This window comes from Ceratina calcarata, unplaced genomic scaffold, assembly GCF_001652005.2.
Source record: "Ceratina calcarata isolate Rehan_Ccalc_2016 unplaced genomic scaffold, ASM165200v1 scaffold246.2, whole genome shotgun sequence".
NCBI lineage: Eukaryota > Metazoa > Arthropoda > Insecta > Hymenoptera > Apidae > Ceratina > Ceratina calcarata.
Genome location: NW_017146590.1, coordinates 47,176 through 72,810, shown reverse-complemented (window position 1 = coordinate 72,810; position 25,635 = coordinate 47,176). Strand labels below are relative to the sequence as shown.

Sequence of the window (25,635 nt, the reverse complement as noted above, 5' to 3'; positions counted from 1 at the left end):
TGAATTCATGAATACCGGCGCAAGCGGGTATTCACCAATGGCAACGCCTTTAGGGCGTTCTACACATGTATCGAAGTCGGGACGGCCCACGCATCGCGCGTGGTTTCTGTAGGAAGTTGTTCTTTTCCGCGCATCTTACGCGTTTTCCTGGAGGAAAATGGCTACCAGCTGTCATTTAATCAAAAAGTGTAGCTCCTAAAGTGACGATACCGTATCTGCGTGGAATTCGTCTAAACGTGTGCAGGATCGTTCGCCGCGATGCAATTACATAACGTCCGAATCGTTTAGTTTGATCGACGCCAGTTCTTCGTCTACATGCGGAACCCGTGAAAACCTTCCACAGTGCCATGAAATTCTACTCCGCTCTACTGTTTACAGTTTTTATTTTTCGCGATACGCATCAGTAACTAACGCGTTGACGCTACACCTACCGTTTTTAAGCAACTCAATCATCTCGGCGTTCGTTTTATGCTGATCGCTGACAATTCGACGCAACGAAGGCTGCACATTCCTCGAGCTCACGTTACTATTTTTTGGAGCCAAATTAATTGCAAACAAGGTAAGTCATTATTTTTATTTTCAATAATATTATACGTAAATATTTATGAAGATCTATTTTTTAACTGCCGGGAAACTGTTTTTACTAGTGTACATCCCTTCACAGTTGTCATTAGTCCCTATTTCTCATAGAACTGCTTTAATTGCAGAAAAGCAGCATGGGTTCGAGCCAACAATTTTCTCTCAGGTGGAACAATTACTTGAAACACATCACATGTGCTTTTGATACGTTAAGGTCAGAAGAGGATCTCGTCGATGTTACTTTAAGCTGCGAAGGAAAACGAATAAGAGCACACAAAATGCTTTTGTCCGCATGTAGCACGTACTTCAGGGATTTATTTAAAGTGAGTTGAAACCATAAGAAATAAGTACTATTTCTATGAGACAAGTGGAAAATAAATGATATTTATTTTATTGAAGGAAAACCCGTGTCAACATCCTGTTATAATATTTCGTAACGTGAAATTCGATGATTTGGCTGCATTGGTGGATTTCATGTATCAGGGCGAAGTGAACGTAGTTCAGGAACAATTAGCCAGTTTTTTAACGACCGCTGAACTATTGGCTGTTCAAGGTCTGACCGATGGCACAGGAAAGGATAACGATAGTTTAGTTGAAGTACGTTTCTTAAAATTCTAAGATCGATCAACTAATTTCCTCATCGAACAATACATTTCAATTATTCTAATTTGTATTATAGGATGACATCGAACTACCTAACGAACCGGAGATTCAGCTGCAAAATGCTTCTAGTAAATCGTCGACGGACAACAAAAGGAATAAGTCACCCTCGTCTCCTATGCCTTACCACGCCGTCGATTTACAACCAGACGCTCCACCAAGCAAAAGACGAAAATGTAGGGAAAACGCGAATACGAGCGCGGAGAAGGCCGCGAGCAACAACGCCTTGTCCGCGAAAGATTCCGATAACAAAACGACGGAAAATCAAACGACTCCCGGATCCGACCCTGTTGAAATCATCCCCTTAATGCCGAATTTGAAGTTGGAAATGCCTGAATACTTAGTACAAGACGGAAGTAGTTGTAGTTACGAGGATCAAAGTTTAGGAGACAGTTCGCTAAATAAAATTGGTGTAGAGGACACGTCGTCTAATACGCCCGATGACCAGAAGCTCGACATCTCTCAAACATTTTATTCAAGTAATCAGTCTACTTCAGATAGTATGGACCTTAAACATCAAGGCGCCGACGTTGGTAAGATATTCATTTAAGTGAAATACGATTGTTTCCACGTTTAGAAAGATAAATTGGATAATTCGTCGTTTTTGTTTCATCAGGACACTTGCTTTCAAAACCTGGTACTTCTGGAGAAAGGATAACACAAGAGGCAGTACAGGGTAAGTGCTCTTTTAATCAGTATCATTCTTATCTTACTATGACATACGTGCCTTGCCATATCTTTCAATATTTGCAAATAAAGTTTAGTAATTATCGAAAATATAACGTGGAATTTCTCAATCATATTCTTGTATCCTTACACGTTTTTTAAATTGTAATAAACTGGATCAATTGTGTCTGTCAAATGGGAGAAATGGCATTGCAAAATTATTTCCAAATTTTGTATCCATATCGGTCAGATTACAATTATTAATTGAAAAATTTCCGTGTATGTAGACGACGCATGGTGTATTTATGTGTGAAAGAAATGTGTTCTCTTTCATAGAATTAATTATATTACATAATAGACATTACCTAACGAACCGGAGATTCAGCTGCAAAATGCTTCTAGTAAATCGTCGACGGACAACAAAAGGAATAAGTCACCCTCGTCTCCTATGCCTTACCACGCCGTCGATTTACAACCAGACGCTCCACCAAGCAAAAGACGAAAATGTAGGGAAAACGCGAATACGAGCGCGGAGAAGGCCGCGAGCAACAACGCCTTGTCCGCGAAAGATTCCGATAACAAAACGACGGAAAATCAAACGACTCCCGGATCCGACCCTGTTGAAATCATCCCCTTAATGCCGAATTTGAAGTTGGAAATGCCTGAATACTTAGTACAAGACGGAAGTAGTTGTAGTTACGAGGATCAAAGTTTAGGAGACAGTTCGCTAAATAAAATTGGTGTAGAGGACACGTCGTCTAATACGCCCGATGACCAGAAGCTCGACATCTCTCAAACATTTTATTCAAGTAATCAGTCTACTTCAGATAGTATGGACCTTAAACATCAAGGCGCCGACGTTGGTAAGATATTCATTTAAGTGAAATACGATTGTTTCCACGTTTAGAAAGATAAATTGGATAATTCGTCGTTTTTGTTTCATCAGGACACTTGCTTTCAAAACCTGGTACTTCTGGAGAAAGGATAACACAAGAGGCAGTACAGGGTAAGTGCTCTTTTAATCAGTATCATTCTTATCTTACTATGACATACGTGCCTTGCCATATCTTTCAATATTTGCAAATAAAGTTTAGTAATTATCGAAAATATAACGTGGAATTTCTCAATCATATTCTTGTATCCTTACACGTTTTTTAAATTGTAATAAACTGGATCAATTGTGTCTGTCAAATGGGAGAAATGGCATTGCAAAATTATTTCCAAATTTTGTATCCATATCGGTCAGATTACAATTATTAATTGAAAAATTTCCGTGTATGTAGACGACGCATGGTGTATTTATGTGTGAAAGAAATGTGTTCTCTTTCATAGAATTAATTATATTACATAATAGACATCGAATATGGATACAAAACGATTCTTATGCATATCTTTATACATAACTTTCATTAACTTGAAACTACTATTGGAACTCGATTGGAAAATTATTCAAATGAGGAGGGGAATTAATTTCGTTACTTGATCCGAAAAAAATGCGAGAATTTTTCTAAATATATCGTATAAAAACTCCGCGTTCAGTGTGTACAGTCTCATACTATTTTTACAAAAAAATTGAATAGCGTCTTCAGTAAGAATGTCCATTACAATCTTAATTCAGAAAATTGTTCGTTCGCTTTACCAATTAGGTATTATTTGTCGAGTATTAGGTTTTTCGTACCTTAAAACGTTACCTGTTTCATTTTATAAATGTCTATTTATTTGAACGTTTAACTAAGACGATCGTGTATTTATAATTAACATCGGCGTTAAATCATTGGTCGAAATATATATATATATAATTGATAATAAATTAAAATTATCTGAAAGAAATGCATTTTCTATTGCGAGACGAATGTTAGTTTGTTTCTATTAATCATTTTAACTATAGTATACAATGTGCATGGTTTTTTGGACATAAATGTATGGCATAGGCACTCTTCGGGTGTAGGTTGAACTTGTAGATACTAGCAAGCATTGCCAAGTGCTGTATGTGTGCCGACAATCATCAACATTCCCCTTTAATAACTCGTACAAAGCCACCACTATGTTCCTTAATGCGCACTAACTGTAAGCATATATTTCTGTGTATACACTAAAATATCTACCTGTTTTTTCTTCCTCAACGCTGGTACGAGGTAACTTCTCTGTATCCGTAGAACTTTACAGGACACGCACGCACGTGTGTGGATCAACAGTTTCGAATTCGACAAATGCATGCAAAGTTAATCTTAAATTTCGCTGCCACTTATTTAGACAAAATGTTCAAAACCATAAATAAAAAGGTAGTGTACTAAAGCCAATAATTAGATTACTCGTGCAATTAAATTGCACGCGTAATCGCGTCAGGATTTAAGATTGGCTTGCAAACAAATTTTTATTCAATTTATTTTCTATGAAAGAGAATTTCGTAATCCTGAGAGACGACTAATTTCATATAGCAGCGGTGGTGGTACTGACGGTAATGGCATGTATACGATCTCCTTCTTCCGTATCCAGAGTATCTAGTCACTTATTCTTTACTTTTCTTGTTTAACGTACTGTAAACTCGAAAAATCAATATGGGTGCGTGGGAAGCCGATACTCACGTCGAATCGATAAGCCCTTCGAACCCGATTGTAACGGAGGCGTTTTACCCTGCTCAATGTTCGATTGGTCTTTCATCGTCGGTTTTTTTATATTTCCTCCATACGAATAAAGGTCGAAATTTAGAATCGCAATGTGATACGAAATTTCTAAACGTGACCCGATCCGAAGTACATACATTTTGGTCTGTTTGAAGGGTAATTTTTCCTTTCGGCAGGTAGGTAAGCAGAACTCCATTTACGTTTATCGTTTGATAGTCATCGAACCCGAAGCATGAATTTTGAGTGAACGCGAACCTATCGAGCACAGACAATTGCTTTTGCCTGCGGCGAATACATATTTATTACGTTGGTGCATACGAAATTTTGTTCTTTTAACACATTTGAACTTTCGAAAATATGAATCACATCAAATAATTTTGTTTACGTTAACAAAGATTTCAGCAAACGCATTACAATATTATTAATTGGAATATTAATCTAAATATTAACTCATTTCGTGCGATCGATTATTGGAGAATTGAATAAATACTGTAGAATTGAATAATTCATAATAGAATTAATATCAAAGATTGTAGAGTGTCTTTATTAGACAGATTATATTTAATTAATGATGAGATCGTGGCCTTTGCTACGCTTGTTTGTGACGTTGACTCATCAGTTATATTTATAGTATTCTTTAATCATTTAGAAACGTATAAATGTAACTGATAAATTATTAGAATTCAGTACGACTGTCCTGTAGGAACAATAGTTCATATGCACCAATTTAGGATTTAAAGGATTCAAGCAGGATTTGATATAAAGCATTTTTTCCTGCTGAAGAGAGTGTTGTCGAAGAAGCATAAAGTAAAAACAGAACTCGTGTGGAACTCAAATGAAATCAAGCGTGGAATATAACCGATATTCGAAACGATAGAGGAATTGATAATAGGTCTGTAATCTGTAATGTTGTAATTACGATTACGAGTGTTGTGTGTGTGCGCGTGGAGTTACTCTCCTTTACTCGCTGCTACGCGCTTGAATATCTCACAACTCGCAGCGTGAAGCGACCGTAAATCATTATAACCGAGTGCGGATCGTCCGCCAAAGAGCGTAACGTCCTGAATCGAAGAGAATCGCAAGAATCGCTTTAAAATCGGAAGCAACAGGATTGTTAACGTTAATGTTATCGCTTCGTCTGTCGAAACACTAAACCGGCCAGATCCAATAACGCTGTTGTTTCACGAACACGGTACATGGATTGGAGTACAAAGAATAATACATGTCCGAATAGAGTATTTCCGAGAACGACACTAACAAGGAGCCGAAATCGAAGTATGATAAAAAAAAAAAGTGGACGGACGTTACTTTTGCTACGATGATGAAAGAATGGGAGGAGAACATCGATGGCTTTCGGTTTTGTAGAACGCAACACGATTGCGCTGTGCTGCGTTGCGAACGGAGAAGAAATGAACGGATGTAGGGGAAGGGCGATAGGGAGGAGAAAGGAAGGTTTTGAGAAATAATGATTTTCTAAATGAGAAAGAAAAGATTGTATGTATCGGGAAACGAGGAGAAAAAGGGACTCAGACCGAGGGACCGGGAAGAGAAAACGGAAACACGAATGAAGAACACGGAAAATCGAGAGAGAAAGAGGGCAAGCGAGAGAGAGAGAGAGAGAGGGAGAGGGGAGAGAGAGAATTCGGTTGGTTAACACCTGGCAATGCTACGTTTCCATCTTAATTATATATGCATAACTACTCGTATGACAAAAACAAATCTACACGCAATGTATTCTCGTGGGTCTTGGTATTCGCTGAATACTCTTTATACGCTGGCTTTTTCACGGCTACGGGATTGGTTGGTGCTGGGATTGGTCTCTGTTAAACAAAAAAAAAAAAAACGAAAACAAAACGCAAAGCAAAAGCGAAAATTATTGTTGTTTTACTAATGGTTGCCTGCATGTGCACATATACTTAAGAATTGACTAACCGAAGATGTTTGGCCAATGTGTTTTCTTCAGGAGGGATTACGTACGTATCTGGTCAGCCGCATAGCCTCAGCAAAGCAAACGGCCACGGAAAAGTATGTGTACACTGCAAGCAGCGCGGAATGGTCACGTCACGTGGAAAGCTCAGGCAGACGCGCTTCAAATGTTGGCCCTGCAATGCCTGTTTGTGCCGCTGGCCATGTTTCGTCGATTTTCACAAAATACGCGCCATTCCGCACATCCCGCCCCCATAGCACCAACTCGCCCCTTCTGACCGGCCCCGGTTAATACTGTTACTCGACTAATCACACGCATACCCTGTGCTTTTTCGACCCTCTTCTCTTTTTGTGTGCGTGTGTGTTCCACGTCCGCGGCGAAAGGGAGAACGACGCGAACGGATACGTCGGCTTCGAAAAGACAGGGGGAACGGACAGGGGGATACGGAAGAGGAACAGAGGAATGAAAGTATCAGAGGGAGAGAGAAAAATGAATATTGGAATTCCACTGGCAATTTTTGCTTTTGGTCGATACACTAGGATCTCGATTCATTTCTTAAGCTCAAACTCGTTCTGAGTCTAACTGGAACGTACCCTCAATTTTCTTATGTATATAAAAATATAAAACACAAAAAGACGTAGGTAAAAAACTGATCGAGTTCCTAACGTATCTACAATCTCTCGATTGCAATTAAATTATTGTGCATTTTGCTCGTCCTTCCCTCTGGTTCGGTTGAGAATATTTTTACTATGCCCTTCTTGTCTTGTTCCCGGACCTTGTGATTTTATTATGCGAAATTACCGGATGCGATGTGCGTTTTCGATGCGAATCCGCGATCTTTTGCCTCTCCTTTTGATATACATTTTTTTATCAATGTAAAGTATATGCGCGCGTTCGAGAGTCGGATAGTGTATTATAGTATAATTCGTCTCTCGCGGAGAGGATGACGGTAAATATTCGTAAGCTTGAAGCGTACTTCACAGAACTTTTGACTGTCCGGCCGTCAACTACATTTTAAGTAATGTAACGTTAGCTGCCAATTTAGAATTTATTTATAATTCGCGGTAGTTGTAATCGGTCAGCTGATCGATTAAAATCCAAGCAATACTTGTCCGACTACCAATTTTGTAGTTGGTACACAAATTGGTCGCTAATTATGATTCTTATCGATTCATAAAGCCACGATAGAGTTATAATTTAATTTAATTTTGATTTTATGCATAAGACTGTTACGAGTACATTCGCTGTCGACTTAATCTTCATCATAATCTCTACGAATTTCTTTTAGAGGACACAAGTATTTGGCATGATCATCCACCAGGTTTAATGATTAAATTTTTAATTCAATCGAACACTAATTTAATAATTAAGAATTAAAATGATTTAGAAGTTAACTAGAAGAATCTCGAATTATTGATTGAATTTTAATTCTTAATTAAAGAATACTCCAATTGTCGATTGAAATTAAAAAAATTTAATCATTAACTTTTAATGCGGCAATTAAAAAGCCTGTAGCCCTCCCGGATAGACAATTTATATCAAATTTGCAACAAATCTACTGAATACTAGATCACGAAATGCAGCAATGTTTTGTGCTTTGCCTTCGAATTAAATTGCACACTCTTGATTTGCAGCAATTACTGATGTTATGTAATGATCACAAATTGCCTTCATAAATTTATATCAAATTAACCACATATATTGTGATATATTGAGAAAATTGATATGAATGTAACAATAATGATCAAAAATAATATAAATGTATTGGTACATTGCATGATTAAGAATGGAACTCATCATATAATACAAAATTTGTGTAAATATATTTATTTAAATAGAATTTGCTGCAAATTGTTTCCAACTTTTGGTAAATTAATTTCTACATCTTATGACGATTATGAGAGTCTATCTGGGCTGTTATCCACTTCCTCCTTTGAGAAGATCAAAAGATATATACAGATGCACACGTTTTTATGTATTCATTGAATTATCATCCTTACTTAGAATCAACAGGTATTCGTAACGCATTTGTCATTTGTATTTGTATCTTGGTATGTTTTACACACAACGATTAAAAATCCATTCCATTTAATAACGCGAAAATCCAAGCTAGGATAATTGTATTTAATGTGTCTGAAGAAAATGGGATCATTTCATATGCACCGACTTAATATAGATCCATTTGTATTTTTTTAATCATTCTAAATAGGTACACAACGGTTATTATCAGTTTCATCTTAATTCATCGGTGCGAACGAAACGGAAAGAAGTTGGTTTTATTTTAATTTTACACAAAACCTTGCGCAATGCTCCGAAGATCTCGTAGAATTAAGTACGCTAATGCTAGATCGTCTCGAGTGAATGCTTCATGTATATCTGTATGTGTATTTGACGGACCTAATAGTAAGAGGAACAACAGCGTAACGTGTCATCCATTTAGCAAAGGCACGTATAGACTGATTTATCGTTGCAAGTTTCCCAATCACTGTAAACTAAGTGGTCGATTAAAGCTCCCCGGTGACGTTAGGACGAGAGAAGAGTCTCTTCCCTTTCTTTTACGGTTCATTCGATTCGATGCCTGGGAAACGAAATAATAAAATGCCGTCCAATTTAATCTTTCGAATACCCGTGATATTGATCGTCGGACGAGTCGGTCGAGACCGCAACGTGAAACATTGCGAGGCTTCGTTCCGACGCGAAGGAACCCCGCCTGAGAAAGTTGCGAACAACGTTGTGAAACACGTGCGAAAGACGAAATAAAAAGAATCGATGCGATATTGCATTACAATCGAAGACAAGCTTATCTTCCTTTGAAATCCACGTCACGCGAACAGATCCCTCGAAGAGAAAGGCTATTAAGTGTGTATAACGATCAGGATGTAGTGCGTATGCACGGTCAGGAAAGAAGCGATGATAAGAGATGATGAAAACGAATCGAGCCGCGAATCGTTTCGACGAGTATAGCCTTTTAAATGGTGCTGATTAGTTCTCGGTGTTGTTTCCGGCAGGCTGGGTAATTAGCGAGCTTGAATCTCCTTTCGGTGGTGTCGTATGCTCTCTGTCTCTCTATTTGACCTAATCGGACTTAATCTAATCTAAAGCTTGAGCTTCCAACGCACAGCGTGGTGAAAATCTGGATTTAAAAAATGAATTCTGCGGGAGAGTCGGTCGCGCGGAAAGAAACAGAGATTATAAGGTATCCGAGTATAGAGAATTGATGCCGGAACACGCGTTTGCATACGGCACGGTGGGATGGTGGTTAATATAGAGGTGATCTTGTGTATTTGTGTTTATTTGTAGAACGAGCAGGAGATACCGCAGGGGGCGGGGGTGGTGGCAGCGGTCCTGGAACCGCGGACCTTGTCTCGGACGATGACTATGGTCAGTCCACGGACGCAGAATTGTTATTTCGTTGTAGAATATGTTGGAAGGGTTTCAAGCATCCCATGTCGTTGACACTGCACAAGGACTTGCACACTGGCCAGACCAGGTGCCCGATTTGTCAGCGTATATTCAGTCGAAGTTACGACATGAAGGCTCATTTACTGCGCATCCACAAGTGCACGTTCAGTGTCGACGCCAAGTTGAACTTCCGGAAGTAGTCGAAGGATTCTTGACACAAATCCTGATCAGTTTTGTCTTATTTTTTTTTCCTCCTGTTGAGAAGAAGCCCTCCATTTATTTCTCCAATTAAGCTTATTTTATGCAGGATATTTTGTTATATTCTATTATTTTATTCTTTTAAGGGAATCCTATCGATGGTAGAATTGACAATCAGATTTTAATAAAATTTTGTATATTGATAAAAGAGCTCTTGAGGTTCTTCTGACTGTAAGTTAAAATGTTTAACATTTTGCAAATAAACTGTTATTAAACTTGCATTCAGAAATTGAGCAGCTCGTTTTGAAGTTGTGTCAATTTGAAGTGAACAGTGTACGAAATTTTATTGAAATCTGGTTGTTAATTCTATTCTCGAACTCCCTTCACGAGGCCCATTTTTGTTACGAATTTCTTCGATCAAACGTACTTACCTGTAAGTGAAGTTCGGTCGCAATTACATAAAGCCTCGTTCGAAGAGATTACTGATGTAGTACACCGTAATCTCTTCGAGCATCGACTGAAATACAATCAATTGTCATACAAGCTATTTTTATTTTGTCTGACGTACTCTTCGGTTTTATCGTCCGTGAAAGTGTCCACAGTCTACCGTAGAACGTCGTCGCAATTTTGACAAATTCGTATCGTACTTTTACCCGTACTATCGTTTCATTTATTATTCGCATTTAACTTTTATAGATACGCCTAGACACTTAAGCCTGTGAATAGAAACGCGAGATTTTCATAGTTAACATCAGTTATCAGTTTATCGTTTGCGTTCAACAGACTGATTGCACAAGACTCGAGAACGAAGTGCCATCGGCGAGAAAAAAGATTAAAGTTCCTCAGAGAGAAAAAGAGCGTACATTATTTAGGAAGTAAGCGATTTGAAGGGTCGAACGATTATTATTTTTGCCGTGTCCGTAAGAAACGTCTATTCTTTTCTTTTTAATTGACAACGATCGCGCAATTGTTTTAATTTCGATTTCGTAGTGATATTTAGATGCGAGATTGGAGAGAGATGCGACTGTCGTTATTGTTACGGATACGATGCGTTAATTAGTTTTATATTTTTTACGTTGATACGCTGTATGTATTTATACTTATTAATATTTTCCTGAAAGATATTTTGTATACGATTATCAAGAGAGAGAGAGAGCGACAGGCTCGAAGGACGTGTTTCGTATCCGACTGTTAGGAAGTTTTAATAAAAGAAACTATAATGTATCCTTTTGTTTCATTCGTTTGAAAATCATTGAATCGATTGCAGTAAAGAAGGCTTGAGAAATGCGCTGGCAGATCCGCGATATTGTTATGGCTACCAGAGCAAAGAGAAGGGGAGAAAGGGAGAGAATAGGATTTGGAATTCCAAGCGTGCGAGTAAAATTTATCACATAAGTAGGTATGAAATTATCTGTGTGTATGGAAGCACTGGATTATATGCTCACCCTCCGATGCAACGCCTGTTGGGAATTCTTATGAATGTCTGTAACGAACAAAGCAGCAGCATAAATATGAAATACAACGAGTTGAACCAATAGAAGAAGAAGATTAGCAACCACCGCTGCTCGTTTGCCAACGCAGACTCACGCCTCTAGGTACGAAGGTGCGCTGTTCTGGAATGTATATCGTATAGCCTCGTTGAGGAACCATTTTTCCGCATGCAAGGGTGAAACGATTTGCAGGATCTGTAACAGAATCTACTCACGGTAGCAAACGTTCAGATACCATAGCTGATGAACTGCCGCAAATTAGAAATAAAACTGGAAATAGAAATCGAAATCGAACTAGATAATAAAATTGTTTATGACTTGGGAAATAGATACAAATTGTGTTATATATATTGACCAAGATTCCTAGGGAATCGGGCTTTCATCTTTGTTTTAAGGATGTATTAGCTGTACAGTCAATCCCAAACGTTTATGCACTTTAGAAATGCATTTTTTAAAAAGAAATCAGACGTCGGAAGAACATTGCTAATAATAAACAACAAAAAAAAAATTTTCGATTTTGCCGAGATTTTTCCAAGGGGTACCCCTTCAGATTTTGCGAAATTTTCGTTTTTTGCCCATAACTTCCAAACGGGTGGACTTAGGGGGATGTTTGTAGGCTCATTTTGTAGAGGACGATGAGATCTACAATTTCCATGTAAAAATTTGNCGGATAGATCTACGGGAAAATTGCATCAGACCTTTCTTGTAGAGGACGACGAGATCTACAATTTCCATGTAAAAAATTTTTGCTAGCGTCAATGGTTTACGAGTAATTTGCGAAAAACTGTTTTTTCGTTTTTTGCAAATAACTCGTAAACTATTAATGCTAGCAAAAACTTTTTATACATAAATTGTAGATCTCGTCGTCCTCTACAAGAAAGGTCCTATGCAATTTTCCCGTAAGTCGAACGGTTTAGGAGTTATTGAGGAAAAACGAAATTTTTTTCCAAAAGTTCGCCGTTTCGACGCTGGGTTAGTCGGATTTTGTCAACATCAATAAAATGCCAAATAATCATACGTAACTCGTTAAATATCGAAGTTAGAAGGAAAACAACTTTTATTTGAAGCATTTTTCTAAGGTACATAAACTTTTCGGATTGACTGTATAGCCAATACATCCTTAAAACATTTTCAGATCGTTTTCGTACAACTTTGTGTGTATTGTGTATCAAATGAAATGAAAATCAAAGGGACTTAGATTTAAGTTTCACCTTTCTGAAGACATACGAAGACGAAAATCTTTTAACACAACGACAAAGACCCATATTTTGCACCATTTTTCCTTAGCAACATTGGCAGTGTCTTAAAAAATGTTTCGTACTTAAGATCACGTGAATGTCACAGTATCATAGGTTGTTGAATTGATCTTGATGCCAGCTACCACGTCATGATATTAGGAGAATCCCAACTCAAGAATTCTAAAGAATATGAATTTGAGAAAAAGTTTTCGTTTGTCGACATGCCCCTTCGAATCAAACAATTCACCCCTCTGATATTTTTTGGTATCATTACAAATAACTGAGATATTTAGATATGATTGCCAATGTGATTTCTTATCGATAGACAATTTGGCTCTTTACATATTACTTATTTCTCAGTTACTTCGTCTCAACTTATTTCCAGAGGTGATAAATTCTATACTCCTCAAGTCTCCTTTGTTGTCGCTCATCTCTCCCGTCGCGTCATTAGCTCAACAGATAATGAAAGATGCCTCTGTCTTTCAATAAAAGACTTGATATTATCGTAGTTTGTTCTTACAATCGTAGCTTGTAAATATACAAAGTATGTTATATGTTGTTACATAGAAGATTGGTAGCTCCCCGCCATCAGTTCTTTTTCTTCTGTACATTAAAATAAAAGTATCGTAGCAAGTATTTTGTTTGTTCATTTTCTACTCGTTCACGAGTCATAATGTAAAAGTTTGCGATTGCTGCTCGATAGTATCAGCCACGCTACGAACTATAAACCCACGCTCGCATACGGAACATATCAGAAGGAATACATGATTGTCGGTTCACTGCACACAGCCGGCCTTGTTTTGCCTTTTTTAACAGCGACTCGCAACAGAGAAACCGAATTTCTCGCGTAGCTGTGCGATAATCAAAGGTAAACGTGTGATCACCGTAATTACAAGATGCTTGTTTTGTGAATTTTTCAATTGCATTTCTAACTGCAACCGATCGGTACCTACCACATAGGACCTCTGATACTCTCTTGCATGGACATTGAACAGTTTCGTTTTTATTTATTTTTTTTTACGTACGTACGTTGTTTTTGCTGTCGAACATTGTCGTAACCACAATGCGTACATTCACAGTAGCATGATTCGCTCGGAGAGTTGCGAGCTTGCGTGTCTATCACCTATATTCCTTTTTGTACACCTGATCGTGTGTGCTGCCTTTTTGTTACCGTCTCCCCGAGATCGACGGAGACGCAGAGTAGTAGCGATCGAGTGAATGGACAGTGTAGATAGAGAGAGAAAGAGAGAATAAACAGAGATATAACGTTAGAAGAAAGAGAGAAAGAGAGAGCGAGAGAGATTGAGAGGCATAATGAGGAACGAAGGAAGGAAAGGTACGGGCAACGGGCCAGAGATGAGGAATGATTGTACGAAAGGGATTCGAACGAAACTAGAAAGAAAGATATCTGATTAGGCGGGGTGTTCCGAGTTGGATCGTCGCGCACGCAGACCATCAACCATGAATTTGATATCTGATTTAGATTCTCGTACGGTGGTCATCGAACAGCCGTCGCATTCGTGCAAACTCTGCGGTAAAACGTTTTGGAATCGGGACTCGATGTACAAACACATGAACATGCACAAAGGGACGACACAGTGTCCGGTGTGCCATAAAGTGCTCAGCCGAACCACGCACATGAAGCGGCATTTAAAAAATCGGCACGGCTGGCTTGGCGTCGGGACGACCGCAGCCGCGGCCGCAGCCGCAGTCGCCGCGGCAGCCGGGACCGGGACCGGGACCACCACCGCCGCCGCCACCACCGTTCCCGTTGTCACCGGCACCGTCACCGCGCCTATCGACGGCCCGACGGTCGCCACGTCCTTGCCGACGCCGATCTCCGTTTCCTCGACCGCGATCGCCCACCGAAACGCCGGGAGCCCGACCGCCGGCCTCGAATCGAACGCCACCATCACCACCATACGGATTAGGGAGAGCAGCGTCGAGAGGATCACCTCTAGTCCCATTCCTTAGTGAGCTCGCGAGCACGAGCCGACGAGCCCGTCGACGGAAGAGAGGATAAACGGACCGTCGCGATCCCTGTTCCTAATTTCCTTAGACAGTCCCCCTTCGTTTGATTTTTAGTCGCGTCCTCGGGCCGCCCGATTTCCTTCCCTCGCGAGTATAGTTATATTTTATTTATTGTATAAAAACGATAGACGATTATGAATCGACACCAATCGATTGGCTTAGCTGTCGTTAAACAAGCATAATTAAGAAATCGAGATTCGAACAGACACCAAAGAGCTGCTATGTTCTATATAGCAGATAGTCATTTTATAATTTGATCAATTCGGAATCCCTTCTTTGCTACTTTTCTTTTTCTTTTAGCGTACGTACTATGTACACATTTTTTAGTAAACGTTAAACGTTGCTCCACTCTAGTCGTCGACGGGAATTAAAATGCCTGTCTTATACTTTACACCTAGTCATTTGTACACACGCGCGCGTGTGTGCGTTCATTTATGTATATGTGTATATGCATATAAAGAGGAGAAGAATGAGGAGGAATAAGGTAGACGAGGGGAGTAGATCGTGAAGAACAAAGAAGAAACTGAAGAAGAGGGCGAAGAGATCGTATGCGTAATCACGTGCAAAACGTCTATGTTAACGTTTTTTGTAACCGAGAACGCGCAGCGGGGAAGAGGGGGTGGGGCAAATTATTTTATCTAGTCAAATGAGTTCGGTACTTAAATAGCGTGTAAGGAGGAATGTGCATCTTTCTTTGTACGATCGACCGCGAGAATTTACACGGTCCACTTTGATCGAACAGTTTATTGTCAGCTGACTATAAATCATTGTATAATAAACTGAACTTCTGGGTTTGGTCTCTCCCTGTGCCTCGGAACGTGAAGCGAGACGACCAGATATCTAATGGGCCATTAATTTCGATCTAATCAAACTGAACCGTGTAAAGAGGAAACGAGGGGAAAAAAAAAAATCCATTTATCCTGAACGATCGATCGACTGTGAGACTGAACAGAAACGTGCGGTCCTTTCTGAGGCTTCGATATCGTTCTTTTTTCCCCCGCGACTGATGACTCTTAGCCAAATCGTCTCATCTCGTTCAGGATTCGTTTTTGTGCTAGCTTCTATTGTTAACTTTCAGTCGCCTGAGGTCGTGAAACCTTCCTCGAGGCACGAAACAATAAATAATCGTACGTACAATTTTAAATAGTATATATAGAGAAAAAGCGTGCCATTTTAATCGTTCTAGTTTTGTTCGAAACGCGCGGAATTTCTGTGCCGTTTGGGCGATCGTTGCCCTTTACTTTCAGCGATCGACATCCAACTTGCTCATTCGTTCGGAGTATAGGACTAGAATTTGGCCATATTATACCGCGTTTACGATACTGAACATACTCATGTACTGTTTTTAGTTATAAGCTCAGAGGCTTGCCGAATATTCGCGTACTATACATTAATTATCTATGTAATATTCAACGTAGATACTTTATTTTCATTTACACGTCTATCCCGGATAAGGATATAAAAGTTATCTTAATATATATTATCTTTATGTTACCTAATTTTTGTTCATTTTATTATGCTTATATTGTTTGTTTTTCTAGTTTTAATTTCATTTCGTTATTACCTAATTTTAACCCAAAGGAAGCCTTGGCTCCCAGCCAAACTCGTTGTTTTTTTATTTTACTTTTTTTCTGTGCAATCACGAAGAGGCTATTATTCAACGAGACGGAAGACCTGTTAAATAATGATCTCTTGTTCGCTGTATGCCAAAGTCTTTGACGACGCGTTGCGGAACGGACGAACATGCGAAGCTTGATTGTGACGCGGCCAAGTACAAATCGAATCTAGTTCACTGGAACGTCAGAATGGGAACAATTTAGCACAATTGATCGTCAATCAATCGCCATGTTAATTACACCGCTGATTTTATATTCTTAAAAAGATTTTTTTATAGAAATTCTTTATTCTTATTACTTGAGCACGTTTTGAAATCGAGTAACTATTTGCATCGCATCCGCTGATGCACATCCACTGTCTAATGTTTTGTACAGATCAGTGAATACGATGCCGGTAGTCACCGGGTTTGAGAACGCAGTTGCAAATTTTATATACAATAATATTTATGTAAAATATAAAAGAGAAAAGCAGCGCGTTAGTAAATGTGCGATTTAGTGAAAATTTTTAATCGTGCAAAAAAGGCAAAATGTTTTCCACGCAGGTTGACAATGCTTGTGTTACAGTTTGCAATCGCATGCGTTACGTACATCGTGCTTGTTACGTATTTTACGGTCACAACCTGCACGTTTACAATTTTGTATGGTTCCGGGTTTTCCCACTTCTTCCCCCCATTATTTTTTCTTTTTTTTTTTACCAAAGTTAGCGTTTCGCTAGAAGCACGAGTCAACGTTTAGTGCGACATTATTCCTACACACGTTGATTTCGTTTCTTCATTTTCATTTAGCTTAATTTATGTGAGGAGCTCTTTTACGAAGCGGGCTATTGCGTTAAAACGTGACGGGCGTTTATTCACACGTACACTTGTGTATGGTAGACGTGTAGAGTTTAATTTAAACGAAACGAATGTGCACATTCCTCGGAAGCCACAATACGAATAAGTACAAGATTGCCAATTATTAATTTAGAAAAGAATTGATATTTCTTTCTTTAATTATTTATAAAAATAGGAAACTTATATATATATATATAAATAAATATACATATATAAATATAAAAAAATATTAAAAAATATATATATATATAAATATTATAATATATCATTACACAATCTTATGTTTGGCTTATGCAAGTTAACGATGTAAGTAAAAAAAAAAAAGAAATATGTGTGAATAAAGTTTAAAAATGTGAATGCAGCCGAGTTGTTTCTTCAAACGAATAACGAGACGTGAGAATTTTTTATATCGCTAAGCTCGAAAATAACGAATTCGTTACCTCGACTCGCGAAACGATGTAAGTATATATCTGCAATTAAGATACGACGCGATGCGATTCGATTCGGATCCTTGGCTTCACGGATTTTCGTCGTGTCCGCAAAAAAAAAATGAACTATAACCATATTGATTAACACCGATTAACGATACCGTTCTAAACATCGACACACAATTTCACCAGTTTTCGTTACGCCATGTCAATTAATTATGCTTTAACGTTTTCACGCTTCTCATTTGTATGACCATATCGATATCTTCGTTTAACGTTGGGTCAGGCTTTTTTCCCATTCAACCAAGTATTTTGTTATTTTAGTTAATTTATTATACAGGGTGAGTCAGTAAGAAGTGCCATTTTATCAAAACGTATTGCGCACGAATTTATTATAGGATAGAATTCATTAAATGAATCTTGACAAATTAAAATGTGTTCTTATCAAGCTATACAAGGTGTCCCAAACAAAGTGTTAGAGCCGAAGAGAGAAACACTCTTCCAGAATAACCCCTTTTCGGTTTTAACACTTTTTCTGGGACACTGTATAATGAAATCGAAGACCAGTGGATAATTTTACTGACTTACACCGTAGTGATTACTAAATGTTTCAAAGAATGAATTCAAAAAGACTTCGACCTGATCTTTAAAATTCTATCTATATGGTGTCGGGATTGAAAATATCGATAGGTTTTCATGTTTCATTCATTTAAATGGACAGTGAAAGACCATAACGATAGTGTATGTATGACACGTAGTGATACGCAAGAATCACAAGATTAGGTTGTTGTACGAAATAGAACGAAGTGAAGAATACTCTTAAGAGAATTACGTTCCTAAATCCTTGGTTGATGCTGCGACTCGCAGAGCGAATTGTTGCGTACCGTTGGACATTAGACAGGCTGACGGATTTGCAGAAAAATTTACTAAGCAAAAATAGGTGTTCGGCACGTGAACAATCGCGATCTGTTCGACGGTGGACAGCTCGTTGCCGGTTCTAAGCTCTGAGAGGAAGCGCGGATCAACGGAGGTATTGGGTAGAAAAAAACAGAAAGGTGGTCACATCCAGCACAGTTAGAGGAATATCGATCTAGTCTGTGTTACGTGTTACTGTCCCCCTGTTAGTTTTCATTGTGAATTGTAATTGAAATTTAGACAAAAGAAAAAGACAAAAAAAAAAACCAATATCAAAACGATGAATGATAAAGGAATCGGCGGGTCACGTGGCTGTTAATGTGTTGCAGGGGGGGTGGGACGCAATCGGAAGCATGTTGGCGATACAACTGGTCAAGTGGTGATGCAGGGTCCAGGGCGTTTTTCGTGCAGACTCTGCGGAAGCGTTTACAAGCACCTTGCTTCGCTGACCCAGCACCTTGAAGTGCATCGCAACCAGACAACCTGCATCCTATGTCACACCACTCTCAGTCGTAGAACCGACCTGCGACGTCACATGCGTCTGAAACATAACATGCAATGGCAAAAAACGATCCAGAAGCAGCGCAGCTCGAAAAACGAATTGGACTCGTAAACGTTTTTCTCTGCCGTCTATTCTTTTTTTTCTCTTTTTTTTTTCACTTTTCCATTTTTGTTTTCTGAGAACGTTACATGCGCGCCGAGAAACATTGCTTCTCGCTCCGCCCTGGTTCCCCAACCCACGCGGTTCTCTTCTCCGTTCGCGTCGAAAGAATCTCGCGTTCTTATTTTCCTCTCGCTCCGTTTTAATTCTCTGTTGCCTGGAACGACGCTGTGGGGACGACCCCCTATAATTCTAATCGATAAGAAATTCCTTGAGATACTCGAGGACGATTTTAATTTTCAAACAGGAACCACGGTGTCGTTCTAGAGTTAAGACAGATTTCCCTCTCTTTTTTTATTCTCCGTTTTTCATTGTTAGCTGTTCGTCGCCGATGTCGAAGGTTTTTTCTTTCGGTAAGTTCCCCTTTAACGCTAAGACTACCGAAGATGGTTACGATGACCTTACTATTCTTTTGTGTTATCTTGTCTCAAACTTCACGAAACAGTTTTAGCTTTACTTTCTCTTTTTTATCGATACCATAAACAGGGGTCGCATTGGCAATACTAAGTAACAAATAATTATTTTAATACAATAGTTCACAATATCTGCACGTGTGTTGTTCACATGATCAATATAAAAATTCAATATTAGCTTTGTACAATTCTAAATCATACGATTAAAAAGATTGATCAAGATTATTAATGATCATTCGTTTTACCTTGAATCACAGCGACAAATTATCTAATTTATCTACAAATGAATCGAGGAGCGTAAATAAAATAAGAGAATCCATTGATAGCTTATCAAATATAATATATAATACATATGTATAATATATATATAAAAAGAAGTTAATTTAAGTAATAACGCTACTCTAATTGTAAGTCAATACAATTCTAGCAAGTCGAAAACGCACAACGTGCATTGTGCAATGATGAAAAAAGAATGACAGGGTACAACCATAAATCGTGAACACTTTAACGTTCGCGTTGGATAGAGAAATGTTACAGTATTCTGCTTATGTCGCCTCGGTTTACGGTGGATGATCAATCGTCGGTAGTTTTAGTGCGACCATTGCCATATCTTTTGATATTTGTACACACTGATTTCGAGGACAACTGTACAGCTGTTTTTATTTCCTGCGTGCCAGTATTAGAATATCGTTTATACAATATCCTGGAACAGAATATTTGTCGATACACGTGATTCTTACAGTTAGTATTAACCGACGCGAAGTCCAATGAGAAAATTCGAGGACAGTAACATGAGACTCGATTAATTTGTACTTCTCTCGTTTTTGCCCGATCTCATTATTTTATAACTTCTAGCGCAGTGTGTACTATATATAAATATATATATACATATACATATTTATCATTTCGAGACTCCTGCGATGCGATGAAGCTGTTCTTTTTTGTTATAACAAATTGAAGATACGAGAAAACATAGTGTTAGTTTTGCTGCGTGTACTTATCGATTTACCGTGAGCATTAGCGGCTTTGAGACAGTTGCAGCGCAGTTTTGAGTCTCTTCCTAGCCGAGGGGCATCGTGCGCGCGCGCGTCCGACGATACCCCTTGGCTCGGACGCGATCTGCTTTTCATTTGTTGTTCGCTACGCTTCTGAATGTGCAGCGAAAGAAAACTACTCTACTTTGAAAGGATTCTAGTCAATGCTGCACGGTACTTTTAAGCCACTTGATACGTTCTTTATTACCGCGTCGTTACTTGTAACGTAGATCTCTGTTACGCGTCTGATCAACAGTCATGCCTCTTTATTAACTGTTAATGGTGTTCGCAAGAAAGTCTACAATACTGATTGTCCGACCGATAGTGTGTAAACCGTTTTGTATTCGTGCACGTTAGTTTGTTGAATAGATAACAGAATTAAACCATATCACAAGTAGAAGAATCATGACGCTTCGACGCGGGTGACGCGACTTAAAGTAAAACGAAAGGTCGATTATTATTATTATTATACGTCGCCGCACAAGTCATAACGATCTTCGAAACCATTGGGCATGAACAGAGGAATACGTGCAGTGGAGATCGAAACTGGGCTAAAGCTCTTTGAGCCTGAATAATTATTTATGCCAAACAATTCGAGTTCTTTCGAGTAGCTGTAGGGTTGCAGATTTTTTAATTATCGCATTAACAATTAATGATAATCAGAGTTTTTAATACTGCATTTCCACCAAATTCTTTAATACTACATTTAGATTTCGGCAAACGTGAACAGATGAAGATCGAGTGGTTTAGTAAAATTTAGAAAAAGTTATTCAGTCCTAAAGATTGTCGATAGAGTTTCGTTCTTCATTGTACGTACATACATACATACCTACCTACCTACATAAATACATACATACTTTGTTATTTGGCGCAGGTCACAGCCGAAAGCTGGGACACGCAGCCATGCTTGCGAGCAACATTTTCTAAACCGAAATGTAATCCGAATCGAAGGAGATTTGAGAAAGGGACTATAATAGACTTAGAATGAACAATTGGCCGTAGATTACACTGACTCTGTTTACACGTCTGTTGTTCGCACGTGACCGATTTTCCTTTCGCGATCAAGATCAGAACTAGCCACTCCGACGGGAGCGCATATAGACAGTGCCTTACAGACGTACCACACACAGACATGATTATCTAGTTTTACAGTTTACATACAATATATTAACTTTCCAGATGTTTACCACAGTTGAACGCATATAAGAGATGATTATAAGAGATAACATAACAGAGAGATTTTATTCCTTTTGGACGGTGGCTTCGTGTAAACATTGTCTTTGTAGAAAATTTATTAGAACGAGAATTCCAAACGATCTTCACCGATATAACGCCGTACGATGATTGCGTATAATTTGTTTCGATACGATTTGGGGAAATTCATCGTGTCTCCTTTTTTGTTTATTCGCGTGGAACTCGTTTTCGTCGCAGAGCCGAGGAACGTCGCGATGTTCAGCGGAAAGAGATTAAACAAATTGACGATCCTGCGGGCTATAAGTGTTGTAAATTCTATTTAATCCAGGATTAAGAGGATGATATATATGGGACTTCGTAAAAAACGATTACTATCAAGTAAAGCGTAATTAATCGATAATACTTTAGGAAAGATAAAAATTATTGTACTGTGTACACGTAACTAAAGTAAACGGAAATAAACGTTAGGATTTTTTCAAAAAACTCGATCGTTTCGATTGCGTGCACCTGAAATGGGAATCATAAAGAATATATTTTAAATTAAAAATATATTTATTTATTTATTTGATTTGATTCACGAGATGACAAGCATTTCGTTTCAATTATCAGTATCGAATTATATTTAAAGGAGACGTTCGGTGTTCGATTAAAAATAAACGAAAGAGGACGAGAACGTGTTTATGCACAATGAAGCACTTAATCGTAGAATTACGTAGCTTTTAAAACGTAGATATTCGTCGTTGAGGATCGCACGAAGTTTTGAGAGAGGATTTAAGAAAAGAAAAAACAAAAAAAATAAGAAATCGAAGCGAACTTTGCTCGAGTTTTGAGTAATTACTTAAATGTTAAGGCGAGAAACGTGTACTTCAATTGCGAATGCGTTTTTTCTGTTAGGCGATAAGTAAGATTTTAGAGCGACGAACTGTGAATTTTGTATTCGGTGTACCGCACGATAGTTAATTAATAGTTTGCCAAATTGGTTTCAACGCAATTCATTGACTCGAGATTAAATGACGATAAAAATTTTTGTTTCACAGGTTTCAAGGTTTCGCAGAGAAACTATACGCGCGGGTATTGTGTTCTGACGAATCTTTTATTTAGTAAAAAAATGTAATAATTATTACAAACGAACTACGTGCTTTGACGCGAAACGGGAACGAACACGAGCGTGGCTCGTAGATTATGTATGTGACCGGCAACATTAGCTGCAAGCTTCTTCTCCGTTTCATTTCAGACAAATGAAGAAAAAAGTAAAAATAAAAATGTGTTACGTACATCTAATAATTGTGAGCTTGTGAGTTAAGAAGTGACATAAAAGTATGCTTTCAAATGTTATTACAGCAATGTAAATAAATCGATTTACAATCGAAGCTTCAGTGTTGGTACCTTTTACAGAAAATTTTACGCATATAACAAAATATGGCACGTTCAATTCGATGGTGATGGTGGTGTAACATTTATTTACAGTGAGTCGGAAATACAAGCACATACATACATAACAGACATGTTTTGCATCGACTGTTTTGTTCTGCCTTTGGTGTGTGAATGTACTTTTCAACTTCTTCCTATTTCTTTCTACATAAAGCAAAACGTTCCATCATCAGTTAACGCGAGATCGGCCATTGTATCCTTCCGATTCGCCACGTGACACAGATCTGTCGAATTACCTAAGATTCTTGAAGCACGTTACACGTTCATCAAATACTATTCATTGAATTCGACATTTAGACATTGGGCTGTATTTGGGCTGTAATAATGTGACGAAACACCGTCTCCGTAATTCTCTTACATTATCAATTTTGCACAATGAACAAGTAACTTGTAGTTCTCGATGATCGACTGTTAACATTCGTTTCTCTTAAGCCGGTTGAAGCAAAGCTTTTGTAAGAATTCGTGACGAATATTTGTACCGTGACGCAGTATTGTGGCAGCGTTAGTTATAGGAGGAAATAAATTTGTAGAGGCGAGGGAGAGGATCAGGATACAAGAGACGCGGAGTGTGCATTCGTTAAAATCGATCTGCGATATATGCGGCGGAACGTTTACGAGGCAGAGCGCTCTTCTACGGCACGTTACATCGAAACACGAGGAGCTGCCGGTCTCCGCTGCGTGGTGCAATATTTGTCGACGATTTTTCAAAACTAAATGGAGCTTGGCGACTCACAACAGCAAATATCATAAAAACTAATGATAAGGCGAAGAGAAAAGGTTGAATTAGCGAATTCGGATCGGGTCTCGCTTCGACGGGCAGGGAAAAAAGCGGGAAAATCGTAATTAATAGATGATCGGTTAAGACAAGTACATACCAGGTTCCTTTTTCTATAACTACATTATTTTATTAAATATTTATTTCAATTCTAAATATAAACGTTCAATCACATAGAAGTATACAAAGACGATCGTTAAGTCGTTGCAAACACAGCGCGAATGTAACATCAGAAAGCGTCCTATTTCGTTTTGTTTTGTTGTTGCTGTTCTGTTATACAATCCTCGATATTCACACACACACATTCCGGAGGAAGGAATGCCACAATTATAAACCCCCCCTTAATGCGAGTACCAAATGCAACACCGATCCGCCTTGAACTTTATAATCTTGCGCCGTTTTCTCATCATTCCTAGAATACAACAAACAGTTCTTTTGTAGCTTCAAGCGTTACTCCTGTTTTCGATAATGAAACTTAGAGTCAAAACCGATGATTGATATTCCTATTTTTTATTTTTTTACATAAACGTAAGATATTTAACAGAGGGAAAAGAAAATAATGTTAAAACATCGTGATTAATGGAACAGGGACAAGAAGACCAAGTCAACTGTCAGAATTGATAAGGACTCTAGAAAGTCATTATCCAGAGTACGTTCCGTCGACACCAAAGAAGATGAACGCAACGAGAAGGTGTAAAATTTGTGCATGGAAGGGGATACGAAAAGAGTCTCGTTACTATTGTGCTTATTGTAATGTAGGACTGTGTGTTACGCCTTGTTTCAAGGAATTTCATACCAGAAAAATTACTGAATAAAGCAAGAAAAGGAGAAACATGATTCTCTTACGTTAAATTACTTCAATGTTGAAATACCTACATTTGCTTTCCAGAAAATATTAATCGCTGTTGTTGAGGCGGTATCCCCTCCTTCTCCTCCACTCTTTCCTTGATTCTTTCTACTTTATCTGTAGGTTCTATATCTATTTCGATCTGAGAATAACGATATCCATGATTGTTATTAAACTTAGATTTATTAAACAAAAATGGTCTATTCATTAAATGCAACGAACGTTAATAAATATTAAGATCTACATTTGATACGTAAAAGTAGCTTGAATTTATTAATGGTAAAGGATTAAGTGGAATCAAATGTCAAAATGTTGCAGCTCTCAGTGACACGAGTATTCTTGTTATAAATATCTCGTTTTCTCTAAATACATATTGGCAAAGATCGTTGAATGCAATTAATTGTGAAATCGCGTTGGAAGCTATATAACATTAGTTTGCAGTTACTTGCCTCCTTTCCAGTAAGAGTCTGAAACAAGGTTAGAGTAAATTTTCAGTACTGGTTAGAAATGTCGCAGCTCCGTCTCTGCCGGTCACCGCTCTTACCTTCACTTTAATCAACATTGTTTATGCGTTATGAGACAATTCAAGCAATCACTGTACGTTTATTAATTAAAAAAACTATTGACACAAAAATTGTTAGCACCTATGCGGCTCTTTGAACTCTAAAAACTC

At 38.3% G+C, this 25,635-nt stretch overlaps 2 protein-coding genes across 9 annotated transcripts; one reads left to right on the top strand and one right to left on the bottom strand.

Moving 5' to 3' along the window:
* Positions 1–111: 111 nt before the first annotated feature.
* Positions 112–24,976, top strand: LOC108622831 (broad-complex core protein isoforms 1/2/3/4/5). 8 transcript variants are annotated; one of them, XM_026811763.1, is made up of 7 exons: positions 112–559; positions 708–902; positions 979–1,176; positions 1,259–1,288; positions 2,285–2,768; positions 2,852–2,911; positions 14,268–17,459. In XM_026811763.1, exons 2-7 carry the CDS (start codon positions 717–719, stop codon positions 14,756–14,758), a joined length of 1,449 nt encoding a protein of 482 aa, XP_026667564.1. In that variant the 5' UTR covers positions 112–559; positions 708–716; the 3' UTR covers positions 14,759–17,459. The 8 variants fall into 8 exon arrangements, with proteins under 8 accessions (XP_026667564.1, XP_026667565.1, XP_017876420.1 ...); XM_026811764.1 differs by lacking the exon at positions 14,268–17,459 and adding an exon at positions 9,757–11,992 and having other exon boundaries at positions 115–559; XM_026811767.1 differs by lacking the exon at positions 14,268–17,459 and adding an exon at positions 23,871–24,229 and having other exon boundaries at positions 117–559.
* Positions 24,220–25,635, bottom strand: Nedd8 (Nedd8 ubiquitin like modifier). The gene is made up of 4 exons (XM_018020938.2): positions 25,507–25,635; positions 25,412–25,429; positions 24,992–25,104; positions 24,220–24,527 (listed from the first exon to the last, which is right to left on the bottom strand). Exons 1-4 carry the CDS (start codon positions 25,522–25,524, stop codon positions 24,443–24,445), a joined length of 234 nt encoding a protein of 77 aa, XP_017876427.1. The 5' UTR covers positions 25,525–25,635; the 3' UTR covers positions 24,220–24,442.

What these genes read in the sequence shown, in the direction of transcription:
- LOC108622831 (XM_026811763.1), top strand. Translation starts at nt 717, where the DNA reads ATGGGTTCGAGCCAACAATTTTCTCTCAGGTGGAACAATTACTTGAAA. An exon ending in ACTTCAGGGATTTATTTAAA is followed by an intron (nt 903 to 978) that starts GTGAGTTGAAAC and finishes ATTTTATTGAAG; the next exon opens with GAAAACCCGTGTCAACATCC. An exon ending in ATAACGATAGTTTAGTTGAA is followed by an intron (nt 1,177 to 1,258) that starts GTACGTTTCTTA and finishes TTTGTATTATAG; the next exon opens with GATGACATCGAACTACCTAA.
- Nedd8 (XM_018020938.2), bottom strand. An exon ending in ATATTTTCTGGAAAGCAAAT is followed by an intron (nt 24,528 to 24,991) that starts GTAGGTATTTCA and finishes GTTGTATTCTAG; the next exon opens with GAATGATGAGAAAACGGCGC.